Genomic DNA, 15,603 nt, shown 5'->3' with positions numbered 1-15,603 from the left:
AAGTGTAGGTGGGTTCCCACGAGGCAAGACATAGTGATAACAACAAAAAACCTTTATTGAATTAACAGAACTAGACAACAGGGGCAAAGCAACTGCTTATATACATTTCTGAAGGCCTGGGCCACTCCCACTCCCAACATGATTGGCTGTCTAAACTTCCAAGCTGCAAATCCTAACTCAGAGTTTAAGGGCCAATGGCACTGGCCCAAATCCCGAAATGTTCTGTGATTGGATATCATGTAACGAATCGGAACACAGGGGCTCAGAATTCTTAGTCCAGACTCAAGCTCAAGCAAACATAGATCACTGAATACATAACAGCTCCACCCAAGCATATTTTCTTACATAGAAGAGGGAAATGGCTCTTGAACCCACTACTATTCACCCCCAGATGCTGCCACACCCCGACTGCATGGGAGCCAGAGATACAGTCCTCCTGTAATACAAAGATGCTAGCTATACGATTATAGCTGCTGCTGCATAGCTTCCCCTTCATGTGTTTTTTCATGTGGCTGTTCATTTTTAATGGCACAGAAAAGTGAAAGAACAGAAGGGGAAGGGGATGCACAAATTTAAAGATGTTCCCTTTCACCTAAAGACATGTTCTTTCAATGAAACATTAGGCCCCAAGCCTGATTGAAGGCAAAACAACCCAATGCTGCCATCTGCCGGATTGGCCTGCTTCTTACAGGTCCCTCTGGGAGCAGGATTTTTGCTCTCAAATCCTTTAATGGTCACAAAACTCAATGGAACTCATGCCAAAACAGAAGAAATATTTCAGAGCACATTTCTTCCTGGTGCACACACACACAATTCTAATTTATCTTCTCAGAAAAGAAAATTAGGTTATGTGTTTAGAACCTTTAAGATGTTTCTATGATGTTATTGTTTTATTGCTTATTGTTTGCTGTCCTGGGCTCGTTTGGGAGGAAGGGCAGAATATAAATGTAATAATAAACAATTAACACAACCTAGGGTGGTGAGGTATAAGAACCAGAACCCTCTCCCCCTTTTATGTAGCCACTCTAACAGGGCTAGTCATTCCACATACATAATGTGGTTAATGCAGTTCAGTGGTTTCCCAAGTACCCTCCCCGGCCCCAACCATGTGAAAATTGCTGGGGGTCTTTGTGGACCACTCAATTATTTTTCTGTCTGTTGTAGCAATTGTGATGAGCTGTGCTAGACACTGTTTGATTGCTATAGAATGAAGATTGCAATACTAAAGATACAATATAAGAAATAAAAGAAGCAATAAAAATCCACTTAAAACACAGTATATGAACATACAGTGTGAAGTCTCTCGTCCACAGACATGCCATGGGCGACCTGAATGAAGCTTGCAGATCACTGTTGGTTTGTGGGCCACAGTTTGGAAATCCCATTGGACATGACATTGAGTTCTGGGGATTCAATCAGACATATGCAACTGATTCCCAGTTGTGTCCGGCCTTGTATCAGCTTGTTCTCTCTTTATCACAATGACACCCATACTCACTGCTCGGAACAGAGCCAAATTATACACATAGTTTCAGGGCATGTACAGAGTTTGCAACTGAATCAAACTTCTTGATTACACTGGTAGCAAACAAAATGAAATATTGTACCTGGCGCTAAGAAGTTTATCACCAGTGTCAAATTTTCTCAGTGCATCTAGGAGTCAACAAATGTGGAAGGTTGTACAGTGGTACCTCGGGTTAAGTACTTAATTCGTTCCGGAGGTCTGTTCTTAACCTGAAACTGTTCTTAACCTGAAGCTAACTTTAGCTAATGGGGCCTCCCGTTGCCGCCGTGCCACCGGAGCACGATTTCTGTTCTCATCCTGAAGCAAAGTTCTTTACCTGAAGCACTATTTCTGGGTTAGTGGAGTCTGTAACCTGAAGCGTATGTAACCCGATTTACCACTGTATTATCTAAATCACTGGGTCAGGTGCCATTTGAGAATTGGGCAGCTTTTTTCTTCAGATCCCAGTGAATGGCTCTGAACCCTCTTTTCACTCTTCTCTTCTCCATCATGCCCGTTTCCTTGTACTTGTCTGGTGACCCATATTCTCCTGCATCTTCCTTAAACACTTATAACCTCCCTACCACCAGTAAGTTAGGAGATGGCAGAATATCCGTTAATGGGGCTTTTGGCAACATCTCATATAAGTTTCGAAGATAACTTTCAAGATTTCATAGTGAGACTCATTACAACAGCTTTGCTCCAAGCTGTGAACATACTTTTGGGTCACAGCAGGACTGAATTGCCAGTCAGCAGGCAACCCTGAGGATGATATAGCTTCTGTAGCACAGTAGTCAAACAGTGAGCTTTCAGCATCTGTAGGGGAAGAAATTCTCTTTCCAGATGATAGTGAAGAGGAACCCTGAGAGGGACTAAAGTGCTGTCTTTGATTCAACGCACACATTGACTATTTGCTCCAAGTAGTTTGCTTCCCACTCCCCACAAAGAACTTCAATTGTAATCTTGAATTTGCAACTATTGTGATTCCAGAAAGATGACATCAGTGGCTGGTTGAGGGAGGGGGAAATCCGTCTATAGACTGTGCCTTTCATTTTAGCTATATCCAAAGTTGAAGTGCAGAGGTCCAACAAACTCCTGCTTCTGCACAAGGAGCCCTATTATATCCTCTGCTAAAGAGTCGCTTTCATTTAGACCTTTTTTATTATTTATCTCCAGTATTTTTTGATAACAGCACCATTTCACTTAGTGAGGAAATGGCTTCCTCTTGAGTAGGCATGTATAGTGTTGGGCTGAAAGTTAAGTAAAGGGAGGGGATCTGAGGAAGAGTCACTTGCATGGTACAGATCTAGCAAGCAAAAGTAGCAGGCAGAAAGAATCAAGGAGTAGTAGGAGCACATTTAAAGTGCTAGTGGCAAAAGGTCCAGAGGGTGGTTGAAATGTCTGCCTCAGCACGTTCAGAGATTACTTTCTCTGCTGGGAATGAGGGAACATGCCCAGCCATAGAGGAATGAGTCATTAATCCAGGCTAGCCCAGCATAAAACTCTGGCAGCAGACTATTAGCTGGGAGGTGCTGGGAGGAGTCTTCAGGTGGTGCTTCCAAGGCCGCATGTGTCAGGGCTTTGCCACACCACCTCTGCACGGCCTCCGCCATCAGCAAAGAAATGGCACTGGCATCTGCACCAATTTCCAGTGAGATGTCACAGGATCTCACCAAAATCTCACGAGATCTCATTTCTCCACCAAGGTGGCTGCTTCACTCCACGTCATGGAGCAGTGTTTGATGTTTAATTTAATGTCTGATGTTTTATCGTGTTTTTAATATTCTGTTGGGAGCCACCCAGAGTGGCTTGTATAAATGATGATGATGATTATGATGATGTAACATCAACTGTGCACTTGCTGCCTTCTATACAAGGCCACAGTCAGTTTTGTCTCCCTGGTGCCTGAGCATGTGATACGCATGTCCTCAAACGTGTGGTTTTCAAACTTGCATGTTATAGTCCCATTGTGCAGTAGTCCTGTGCTATCTTACAAACGACTTGAAAAAGACAAGCATCAAATGAGGAGCTGGGTCATGGTAGCTTGATTTTTAGCTCGCTAGATTCTTACTAGCATTAAACATTTTTCTGCAGTGGTACAAAACCTTTCAATGTGACCCTGCGCTTAACCCCCCAAACATCCAATCAGCCCATCTATTTGTTTGCTAGTATTTTCCTTTAGAACTTAGATTACTCTGATCTTTGGAACATCTGGAAATTGTCACATACGATTGTTGACTACAACCTCTGAAGTTTATCCAGCAGGATTTAAGAGAAACATCCCGCTTATAAGACCATTTGGGAGAAATTAACAAAAAAAGACGCCATCCACAAGATGAGGAAGGGACACGCAAAAAGATCACTCCTCCCAGCCCTTAGGTAACAAGGCCAGCCAGGCCTGGTGCTTTATTGCGGGTGTATTTTGCAACATGTTCTTGACACAAGAAAAGTGCATTAGTGGTAGATTTAGTACCACATTACTGCTTTCCAGAGGTTGAAGAACATTGCCCATAGCAACTACTTGGGGGTCTGGTGGAGTTGGGCCAGCCCTGCTTTTTTCAATGGCTGAGTAATACTTGTCACTGAAATGTTTATAATAAAATGCAGGGGGTATCACCTTTCTGAAGCAAACAAAACAAGTCAGTGTGATCTTGATGTTAACTGCTTTTGAATGGCTCAGTTTTATTAACTGCTGGGCAAAGGCTGTTCTTCTCAGATCTGGTACCGGAATCCTGTCACTATGTTTTTTAAATCAATGTTATTAATCCTCCCCATTCCCCCAGATAGAGTACATTTGCCTTTAAAAGCTTCATTAAGAGGCATACAGAAACAGGTGCCAGTTTTCCCCATCATTGCTTCAAGTAAACCAATAAAATGTTTATACTGTTTTTTCTGCCTGCTGCACAGTTTCATAACTGCTCTTTGCCTTTCCTGTCTAGTGCAGTTTAGCTGTGGGTTTAGATGATGTGCACATCTCCAAACAGAAAGGAAGTAAAAACCATGTTGCTGCCCCTGCTAGTCCGATGAACTTAAACTTACCAGATGGAAGAGATTCTGCATATTTTAATGAAAGATAAAACAACAATATAAACATACACAAATTTACAGAGAAAGGATCAGCTTTAATACATTTGGAGTAAAAGGTGTTCTTTTTGTCTTAAAATATGGTATAAAAATAAATGCAAGAAACATTAACATAGAATATACAGACAACAGACAAAGACACAGACTTTCTTTCTCGATGTGACTACATCGGTGAGATGGAACCTTCTGTGCTAATTTATTGTGCAATAGCCGTGATGTCATAGTAGGTATATTTATGAATATATTCATTTTTTTATTTTTAGGGTTTTTTTACATTTCTTCCAGTTTGCGACTGACAGTATTGTGAATAAACTCTGCCTAACAGAAGCTTTTTTCACTGTACTTCAGCTTGCAGGAAACAAAAAGACACAGATCCAGCTTGATATGAAGGCGAAAGTGAGCAGAGAGTTTTTCAAAATGGAGGCATCGAAAGGTTAGCGAGTCCCTTGGAGTCTGTAATGCCTTGATATACACAAAAGAAAACGAGTCATGTCCTTTGCTCATGCAACATCTTGTTCTACTGTCCTCTGTCTTCAGGCAATTAGTGAGCTACAAAGTATGTATAATGATTGAGTCTGCTTCCATGCTATAAGGTGATCCTTTTAGTAGGACTGAACTAGACTGGTTAATCTCTTTGATGTGAGCGATTTCCCCTGAGGATAAGATAAAAAAACAGACAAACAAAAGAAAACAGAAAATAGAGGCATGATCACTGCAAACCCAGTTCATCGCGAAGCACCTACCTTGCTGTAGGTAACATCAATACATTTTACGCAGGAACCCTGTATGGGCTGTTTCACAACAAATGGTTAAACATTTGATGATTGCTGATATCAAGAGATGACATGCATGTCTGAATTGGCCATCACAGATAAAGGTCATCGATGGAACTTCCTTATCACCTTAGATGCAAGCCTTCCATTGAATTGGTTCAGCTGCCAAATCACCAAGTGTACCATAATCAATTGCAGGGAACTCAAGTGACATATACGGATGTCTGGATCTGTACCTGAACACTCTGAATAAATCTAAGTCTAGTGCTAAAAGCAGCTTGGTTTTCCATTTAGCATGCCACACATTGTACCCATTTGTAGCCATCCAATTGAAATTTATCCAATTGACTTCATTAGTTATCAGCAAGCAAACAAAAGACTTCAGAGGCTGGAATTCTTGAGAAGAAGGTGGTTTTCGCAGCCCTGACATCATGCTTTTCAGTCTTCACTCTGTCTGCATTCACTTGATACCATAAAAACTACCTAACATTTTCCCTGCAGTGTGTTCGGCAATATAAGTTAAAGATTTGAAGCCACAGAGTGAATTGTTGAAACAAATCAAGCTACTCTTTGATTTACTGCTGCCACCAGGGCCATCATTAACATATGCACCGCCGGGGTGCAAAGATCCGCCCAGCACCCCCAAATTTAGTTTAGCCCCCAAATTAACTTTTATTATGCCTTATGTCACTATTATCATTTGATAAATAGCACCCACGCCTGAACAGCTCCAAAAGGTGTTTTTTGTGTGGGTTTTTTTTGTTTAAAACCAGCTTTTCTAAAGACGACAAAGAACACATTGGGAGTCGGTGTAAAGACCCCACGCATGTGCTTAAGGTCATAGGGTGGTGTCTGAAAGATGAGACGGGCGGGCATTGTGCACATGCGTGGGAGAGCCATCTCGGGCATCCTTTCATTGTGGGACCAACCTTATTTCTAGAGGAGCTGGGAGGGCCCTTGCGAGCGTGCGTATACGAGTTCTTCTTGGGAAGAAGCCTGCACACGCTCCCGTCACTAGATAGGCACGTTCTCTTTCTCTCTGTCTCTCCCTCTTTCCTGTCATTCCCCCTCCTGGCAGGCAGGTGGCACAAGATCAGTTATGTCAAAGGTGCCACTGACCCCGCAGCCGCATAGCAGCTCAATACTATACACTTAGGTGGCTTCAGCAGCGGGTGCCTGGCGCCCTCCAGAATGTGGCGCCCGGGTGCCCTGCACCCCTTACACCCCTGGGTAAAGACGTCCCTGGCTGCCACAAACTGCTTCTCAAGATTATGACAAATTGCACTGGCCAGATGTCTCAACAAACACCCCCCTATTTCAGTCTGATTATTTAGATAACGGGCACAGACTGAACAAAGGTATTGCAGTGCTTTGTGCCCTTTGCAGGCATTGTTTATTGAGTAATGGCTGGTGGCCGTGGCATGGCTACAGAGAGGTAGACACCCCCGCAACCTTATCTTTCAGCACTAGGAGGTGGTGGCAGAGGCAGGGTGCTGCAGCCAGTACACAGTTGCTGAGTGGATGGGTGACCCAGTGCAGACACAGGCTGCTGGCATCTAGCAACTGGGTGCCTCCATGCTGCTGGGTTCAAAACATACACACTCCTCTCCATGTTGTCTCCTGGTGGACACCCTCTGCACCCACTATTGTCATGCCACAGCAGCTTACAGCATCATCTAGCAAGAAGGATGCTGCTGTGATTAAATATTTGGAGTTGTCATGGAAGGCAACTGGTTCAGGGTGCGGAAGGCCAGAGGTGAGACACTGTTTTAAGGCCTTGACCAACAAGGCCTGTTCTATTCTGCAAGCATGCCTCATAAAAGGCAGCAGTGTGGCTGAAGGTACCTTGGGTTAGAGAGAAAAGGCCACATTTTGTTTGTTTTTTAAAGGCCACAATCTCTTTATTGACATCCTGCGGCATAGTTGCTGATAGCAGTGGGGTTAAGTAGCATCTTTCTAGTAAACCTCAGTACAGTTTCACTCACCATTTTTCATAATGACTCACTGGAATTCAGTAAAGGAGATAAAAGCTAGCATATACTGAAGGAAAATGTGCTGAAAGTTGTGACCTTGAATATTTCACATATGAACTGGAACAGTTGTTACCAAGTTTATTCCTCCATAGCATCAGTACCATGAAAATATAATAAAAATAAAAATAATTTATTATTGATATCCCGCCCATTTGGCTGGGTTTTCCCAGCCACTCTGAGCAGCTCCCAACAGAATATTAAAAACACAATAAAACATCAAACATTAAAAACTTCCCTAAACAGGGTTGCCTTCATATGTCTTCTAAAAGTCAGACAGTTGTTTATTTCCTTGACATCTGATGGGAGGACATTCCACAGGGTGGGGCCACTACCGAGAAGCCCCTCTGCCCTCTGTAAATTTATATATGTGTGTGTGTGTGTGATTTACATTTGGTTCTTTGCAATATGTCTGACAAACCTGCTGTGCTGTGCTGATGCAATTTTCCCAACTCACTCATGCCAGGGTGGACAGCCAAACCCTGGCCAACCCAAGATTTACAAGGCCTGAACTGCTCCAGCCAGACTCAACAGGGTGACTGTGTATTTGGTGGACTTTGGGCCATACTTGTTTCTGGGGTAGCCAACACAATTGCCTTCCAGTTATTGCTGGACTCCCACCATCACTGGTTCTAGCTGGCTATAAAGTGAGACATCCCCTCTCTGTCTATATTCCGGGTGAGCCTACTGTTTAATTCCATTAGTTACATCCTCATAGTCATTGCAAGAAAGGAAATCTCCACAGCTCAGAGGTTCACTCTCTAATCCTACGCCTTCTGGTCCTCCTATGTTTTGATTTTGATTGACTGATGGCATTGTAATTTATATGTTGTTTTAATCTGCTGTTCACCACTTGGCTGACCTTTGGGCCAAGAAGTGGCATATGAATAAACCATAATAATATGATTCCATATTGATGATAATGCCGTATCCATCTCAGATTTTGTTCAACTGTTTACCTATAATTATAAAAGTGAGTTTCAATCACACATCTCAATTTATTATAATGCTGGCTTTATAGACCCTTTCCCCCCACCCCACCTCAGACGATACAGAATTCACAGAATAACATGCTGTGGGAAAACCACCATGCAAAAATAGGGGTTTTTGTTTCAAACTCCCCACTAATGATTTATTTTGGTGTGGCTGGCACAATACACAAAGACATCTTAGTGTGCAAGGCCCATTGAAATGAATAGGATCTGGAAGAGAGCATGAAAAATTCCAAATCCAGTTGAATTCTTAAACGTATACTGTACTCTGTTATTACTGTGTAGCATATATGTTTCCCCTAAATATCAATATCCAAACCTTCCCCACCCTCCAAATCTTTATTTTTAACTCACAAAAGCTACTCAGGATAATGTGGTCCATGAACTCCACTTGCTACATTGTCCTTATCATGACATTAAATCTACTTTAGGTTGTATTTTAAGCCTTGCTTATTTGGGAGTTATTAAAGATATTGATTGGAGCATGCTGCTGGTTGATCTCTTAGGAAGCAACTGAAAACAAAAACCATGATCTTTGCTGATGTTCAGTACAAACGATCACTTCAGCACACATGGTTTCATCAACTGGCTGTCACAGCAAAAGCTACAATAATACATTACGCTTATGCGCGCGCACACACAGTCACTCACACACATGAAATGCACGTGATTCAGCAGACAGTATCAACAAACTGAAGTATAATTCAAGTTCTTCTACCTCTTTTCATAACAGGTTAGTGCTCGCCCTCAGTGTTGGTGTACAGTTTTTATGGCATGGGAAAATTGGGATGTTTCTGCCCTACAAAAATAAATGTGTTGAATGCTTTAGTTTGAACTTGCACAATGTTGAAAAAAGTGATCCAAAGTCATTGGCACATTAAAAAAAAAAAAAACCCTCCAAAACAAACACAACATTTGGGGGTGAGAGTGGCTTGTGATTTTAAAAAATGCAGAGTGAAATGTAATAAACCCAACTGCTTTGAAATTTAGCAATCTCTCTCTCTTTTAAAAGGAAATGAATGGGATTCTGTTTCCAGAAAAGCGGTGTGGCCATGTTGCCTGCTTAAGCTGCTCCTGCCATTTAAACCAGCCTTCCCCAATCTGGTGCCTTCTAGATGTTGCTGGATTACAACTCCCATAATCGCCAGTCTTTGGCCCCATGCTGGCTGTGGTTGATGGCAGCTGAAGTCCAACAACATCTAGAAGGAAGCAAGTTGCGGAAGGCAGACTTAAAACTATTCCAAATAATTTCGGCTGGGACTGTGTTTAAAGCAGTGCTTGGTGACATGAGCGGATTGTCACCCAAATACCACCTGAGGAAAGTCTGTTAACCGTAAAGGCTTACAAGCTTATGAACTTACCACACTGCGTGTGAATTTCTCAAAAGATGTTCGGCGGTCCATTGTGTTTCCAAACTTAAAGTGAAAGAAAAGAAATAAAAAGGAGAAAGGAAACAAAAGAAGCCGAAAAGAACAGACCATGGGTGGGGGGTGGGGAGAAAGAAAGAATGGGCTGCTAAAACACAAAGCTCATGTACAAATCACAAAGCAAACGCAAATGTAGGAGAAGATGTAAAAGCGTGTAGGGAAATAAATAACAGGAAAGCTTTGTAATGTTTCACCTGATCTGGAAAGGGCAATCTGGATGCAGAAGCAGGCTTACAGGACCAGACATCCCTTTGGAATGGGAACCCACACAAGCAACTGAGTGTGGCTTGGCTGCAGGGCGGGTGGGTATGGAAATCACACCCTGTACTCCCGCACGGTTTCTGCACCACTAAGCCGATGGATGGCCCGGTCAACTTTGCCAGTGCTGATCACCTGGGAGGTGACGCACAGGTGCATGCAATAATCTTGGGATCTGTGCCTTTGGTTAGAAATTTCTGGCAAGTGGATCAAACTGGCGTTTTATATATATTTATATATACACGCGTGCACACACATAAAATTAAATCAAAACAACGAGATGCTGATTAAATGACCAGACATTTACAGAAACGAGAAAACCACCCAAATCAGAGAATTTCTGACTTGTTTTACATCTTCGCTTATTTGATATACAAATAGCAACGTAACTGAAATGGGTGAGGAAGGGTCCTTTGGTTTTAGGCTGTTCTGCAGGCAGGCTATTAAATGTAAAAACTAAAGTACATGTAATGTTGTTCCAAATATCTTGATCTGAATAGCAGGGATGGCAGCCCCAACCAGTACTGGGACTGTGGTTCTGGTATAGCTCTTTACTCCCCACCATTATTCCAAGAAAAGTATCCCTGAAATGGCAATTAGCCCACTGAAGTTGAGAGGAACATTTATCCCATGGTGTATCACAGCTTCAAAAGGCAGGAATATAGTGGGGAAGGAAAGGGTTAAAATGCATCCCCAATGTCCCAATTCCGATTGCTTTTCCCCATCTGCTATTTAGATTTTCCGAAAAGATATACAGTTCACAATCTAATGTGTTTGGCATCGCATATAGTTTGGGGGTCTTCTAAAGCAAAAGAGTATACAACGAACATCAAAAGCCACTCCATTGATTTGGGTTATGCTAAATCATTTGTTTCCTGTCCTTATAGTATCAACATTCATTTCAATGGGGTTTACACAAGGGAGCCTCCCTATGAACATTCACTAGGTCTAGATGATACACTTTTAACAAGAATATAGCAATTGACCTAACAGAAAAAAGAAACAGAATTTCCTGTCAACCGAGAATAAAAGGCTTATGACGCTGCAATCCTAGCACACTTACCTGTTCTAAATGAGAGATAGGAGTAAACTCCACTCGACTTAGTGGGACTTACTTCCAAGTAAGCATGCACTGTAGGGTCTTAAATGCATTTAAGATAAATCGTTTCATAAGATATAAAAAGGTGAAAAAATCACTACTCTGAAACACTGTTTCTAGAGATATTTGGCCTACTTAAAAGCTATTTTCCTGATTTAGCCCTTTGGTTACTAGATGAATTTGATAATGTGAATGTCAACATGGAATTGGTTAGTGTAACTTATTCAGTCATGCAAAAGTGCAAAACAGATATATGCCTGGATCCCTTCAGTGATGCTCAAACTTTTCACCTTACCCAAGGTGAGAAAGTAGCCAATATGATAGCAAGGAGAAACCACCACTGAAATAGTTGGAAAGACATAGACAAGATGGACCAATACCTTCTTCTTGGCCTGTAGAAGTTCCTGGTAGGCACTGGATCGTAGAAAACGAGGATATGAATCACTTTTCATCAATTTGTAAATGTGCTCCTAAAATATTTAAAGGAATATAGGAAACTTTATATCACAACGAGATTGTTTTTGACAGGACACAGAAAAGAGATACTGCAGCTGATGGTATGCATGTCAATGTGAATAAAAGTTTCGCGGATGTATAAAAGCATTCCCAGTCGAATGGGAATGGTCTCATCCGCCCAGCATGGACAGAAGTGTCGTTCCAGCAAAAGACATAGGAAATATTTACTGTACAGAGTTTGATTGGCAGCTCACCCAACTCGCTCATACTGTGGCTGTTGCAACGCTGTTGCGTTACACTTGCTGTCCAAGAGCTTCAGGAGGGCATAGGACTAGTTGGTGCTTGGTGGCTGATTTCCTTAACATTGACTGACTGCATGAGGAAAAATATATTGTGCTGCCTTGTTGCTATGAGCTTGCTCTCAAGCAATGCTAGAGGAGCACAGATGGGATTGGACAAAGAGCTGGTAGTTGGTAGCAAGGCTTTTTTTTCAGCCACAACTCTTTGGAGCTCAGTTCCAGCCCCGCTCAGGTGGGCACGGTTGCCATTAAAAGAGAACGAGGGAGGTGTTCATTGGGAGAGATCGAGATACTTTTCTGTTTGTAGATTAGGACAGACTCACAAAGGGCAATGGGGAGAATGGGGCACTAACATGTTGTGTTTATAATAATGTGGGTATCCTTCTATAGGCTATAAACAACAGTGATCCCAATTCAGTACTCCTCTTGTTTGCTAAGTAGGGACATTGCTATTCTGGAACAGCTATGGGATAACTCTAAACATAATCCATTGCTCTGACTTCCACACATGGAAATGTGCCTGAGTTCCAGCACACACAGATAAGAAAGGGTTATCCTGTAGTGGATTTCCAGATGTGCAGGATGACTGAGTCGCTCAGTCAATCTCAAGCATCTTTGTATCTAGATCTCAAGATCCTTAGAATGCCATTGTCAATAGCAATGGGGGGGGATTATATGATCAAAGGCCAAGTTATTCTGCTCAGAAAAGGATGTTTGTAAATAGGTATTCTGAACTTTTGGGCATGCACCCCTCCCCCAAAAAAAGTGCACCCTTAGTGTGCATGATAGAAATAAAGATTATGGGAATAAGGATAAGACCTTGAAGGAAAGGAGGGCTTTGAAGCGAGACCATCCATGTTTAAGGATGAAGTTTCACATGTAGTGAATACCAACAAGGAATGGGTAGATTATTGCCAGAAAACAAGACATCCTTGGAAAGCTGAGGGTAGCGACATTGGAGGATTGGGGATATAACAAAGAGCAAGAGACAGGGTGGAGCAAGGCAACAGAGAACTTAAAGCTTAGGGCATAGAGTCTGTGAGAGGTGATATTGTATCTAAATAGGGATCACTTATATTTAGGCCCGCCTGCCAACCTAGCAGTTTGAAAGCACTCCCAGGTGCAAGTAGATAAATAGAGACCGCTTACTGGCGGGAAGGTAAACGGCGTTTCCGTGTGCTGCGCCGGCTCACCAGATGCAGCTTGTCACACTGGCCACGTGACCCGGAAGTGTCTCCGGACAGCGCTGGCCCCCGGCCTCTTAAGTGAGATGGGCGCACAACCCTAGAGTCTGTCAAGACTGGCCCGTACGGGCAGGGGTACCTTTACCTTTACCTTTACCTTTATATTTAGGCCACTCTTATCTCTAGTCACTTGGTTGCTGCAAATTTTCATTTCTAAATAAGTAGAACTACCACAGCCAGTGAACTGAATTTACTTTTCAATAAGCAAAACTGTTCATCTCAGTGCCATCAACTATCTTAACTATATGGCCTGTAAGCAAATATAGAACAATCCCCTACACCAAAAACACCTTTACAATCCGCTGCCTACCTGCCACCCACAATAAGGCCAATTAAGAATGCTTCTGTGGAAAACATGACTATAGACAGCCATCTAGTGGCATAAAAATAGTATTTACTATGTAAATTAGAGTTCTGAAATGCATTATAGCATTCTACATACGAAAACTGGAATTACTTCCAACCAAGAAAATATTTCTGTCTGTAAATTGTGATGAAATTAAGCAGACGTAGTAACCACCCTTATTTTTAAAAAAACAACAACAACCATGTCTCAGATTCATTTCAAAGTATGAGACTCTGCTAGTTTAGCATGTAGTACTATGCATATGGGGATGCGGGTAGCGCTGTGGGTTAAACCATAGAGCCTAGGACTTGCTGATCAGAAGGTCGGTGGTTCGAATCCCCGTGACGGGGTGAGTTCCCATTGCTCAGTCCCTGCTCCTGCCAACCTAGCAGTTTGAAAGCAAGTCAAAGTGCAAGTAGATAAATAGGTACCGCTCTGGTGGGAAGGTAAATGGCATTTCCGTGTGCTGCTTTGGTTCACCAGAAGTGGCTTAATCATGCTGGCCACATGACCCGGAAGCTGTACACCGGCTCCCTTGGCCTGTAAAGTGAGATGAGCGCCGCAACCCCAGAGTCAGTCACGACTGGACCTAATGGTCAGGGGTCCCTTTACCTTTACCTTTACTATGCATATGGAGTCACCTGAACTCCTTTCCAATTACACTGGAGAAGCTCGTGAACAGACAGCTGCGTAGCATTCAAAATGTGAGCAAAAGTGTAAACCTTACTGCAAGTCTTGTTAAATCCATTTGTCTTCCAGTTCCTCTGAACTCAATAGTCCTGAGTGTGTGTGTGTCATATATGTGTGTGTGTGTGTGTGTGTGTGTGTGTGTGTGTGTATATATATATATATATATATATATATATATTTGCTTTCGTAGATTTTCACGGGTACAGGAATGCAGGTTTTGGTGTCTTCGGGTGTCTTCCCGTGTAAAAGTTGGGGTGTCTAGGCGACGTTTCGACGAGGTCTCACTCGTCATCTTCAGGCTGGTGCTTTCGGCTTCTTGTTACTGGAGCAGAGCAGGATCTCAGTGTTTGAGTTCCTATAAATACTGTTGAGGGGGTGTGGTGTATAGCCTCCAATGTTCTGGGCAGAGAGGAAGTTCCCAGGCTAGTGTGCCTTTTCTTCTTTTGTTCCTTAATTACTTGAGGGATATCTTGAGTGATTTCTTGAGTGATATCCTGAGTACCACTTAGGTGGGTCATTAGGTGTGGATTAGTTGCTAAAGTCTTTGTGTCTTGACCTCTTGAACTTTGTGAAGAGTTTTTCTGAGAAGATGGCTGTACTGCACTTAGTTGTGCTCTGGCTTGGCTTCGTGTATAGGGGCGAGCTGTGGTTTTGTGGCCTGTGTCAGCCAGATCTGTGTAGGGATTGCAGGGGGGTGCAGCATCCGGAGGTGCCACCATGGTTTGGCTACTGGATGGTGTCTGTAATTTATCTGTGGAGAGGGTCTGGGTTTGGGTCTGGTGTGGTTGATTGGTGATGGCGTTCTGTGTGCCTCTGGATCTGGTGTCAGTTTTTGTGGGGAGGGCTAATTTCCAGATGTCTGGCAAGCGGGATGTGTCGTCACGCTTGTTCATGTTGTGAGGGTGTTTCTCTATCTCGATGGCTTCCATGATTATTCTCTTGTGGTGATGTTCCATGTTAAAGAGCAATTTGGAATCTGCAAAATTAATTTCGTGTCCTGTTTCTTTCATGTGTTGGAAAAGAGAGGAAGTTTTTTCTTCTTTTTTGACGGCATTCTTGTGTTCTGCGATACGTGCATTTATTCGTCTGTTTGTTTGTCCAATGTACGTGGCTGGGCAGACTTTGCAGGGTATTTCATAGACCCCTTGGTTTTCCAACTGGATTTTATCCTTGGGGTTTCTGAGGATATTGGCTATTTTTTGGTTGGTGCAAAAGGCTGTTTTGATATTGTGTTTATGGAGGATTTTGCTAATTTTATCTGTAGTGCCCTTGATATAAGGAAGGAGGGCCATGCCATTGTTTTCTTCTGTGTCTTGGTTTTTGGGGGGTGTTTCTTTTTGGATTAGCTTCGTAACCCTGTTTTGCTGGTATCCATTGGCAATTAACACATTTGAGAGATTC

At 42.6% G+C, this 15,603-nt stretch overlaps 1 protein-coding gene and 1 pseudogene across 6 annotated transcripts in view; both read right to left on the bottom strand.

The window, feature by feature from the left end:
- Positions 1 to 4,539: 4,539 nt before the first annotated feature.
- On the bottom strand, positions 4,540 to 5,092 carry LOC309366901 (annotated as a pseudogene). Its single transcript has one exon. The product of its transcript is annotated as an uncharacterized misc_RNA (transcript).
- The window catches only part of RGS7 (regulator of G protein signaling 7), a 156,604-nt gene continuing 145,553 nt past the window's right edge, over positions 4,553 to 15,603 (bottom strand). For 2 of the 5 annotated variants that reach the window (XM_081905833.1, XM_081905834.1), the window contains exons 16-19: positions 11,548 to 11,637; positions 9,745 to 9,798; positions 9,102 to 9,182; positions 4,553 to 5,241 (exon numbers count right to left, since the gene is read on the bottom strand). In XM_081905833.1, the coding sequence (XP_081761959.1) occupies positions 9,108 to 9,182; positions 9,745 to 9,798; positions 11,548 to 11,637 (219 nt within the window). In that variant the 3' untranslated portion in view covers positions 4,553 to 5,241; positions 9,102 to 9,107. The remainder of the gene's footprint in view (positions 5,242 to 9,101; positions 9,183 to 9,744; positions 9,799 to 11,547; positions 11,638 to 15,603) is intronic. The other 3 variants (XM_081905835.1, XM_081905836.1, XM_081905837.1) reach the window with 3 other exon arrangements.

The sequence above is a fragment of the Podarcis melisellensis genome (genome assembly GCF_964234715.1).
Source record: "Podarcis melisellensis genome assembly, chromosome: 3".
Taxonomy (NCBI): Eukaryota; Metazoa; Chordata; class Lepidosauria; order Squamata; family Lacertidae; genus Podarcis; species Podarcis melisellensis.
Note: the sequence above shows the minus strand (reverse complement) of the source record. Positions and strands in the feature narration are given on the sequence as shown.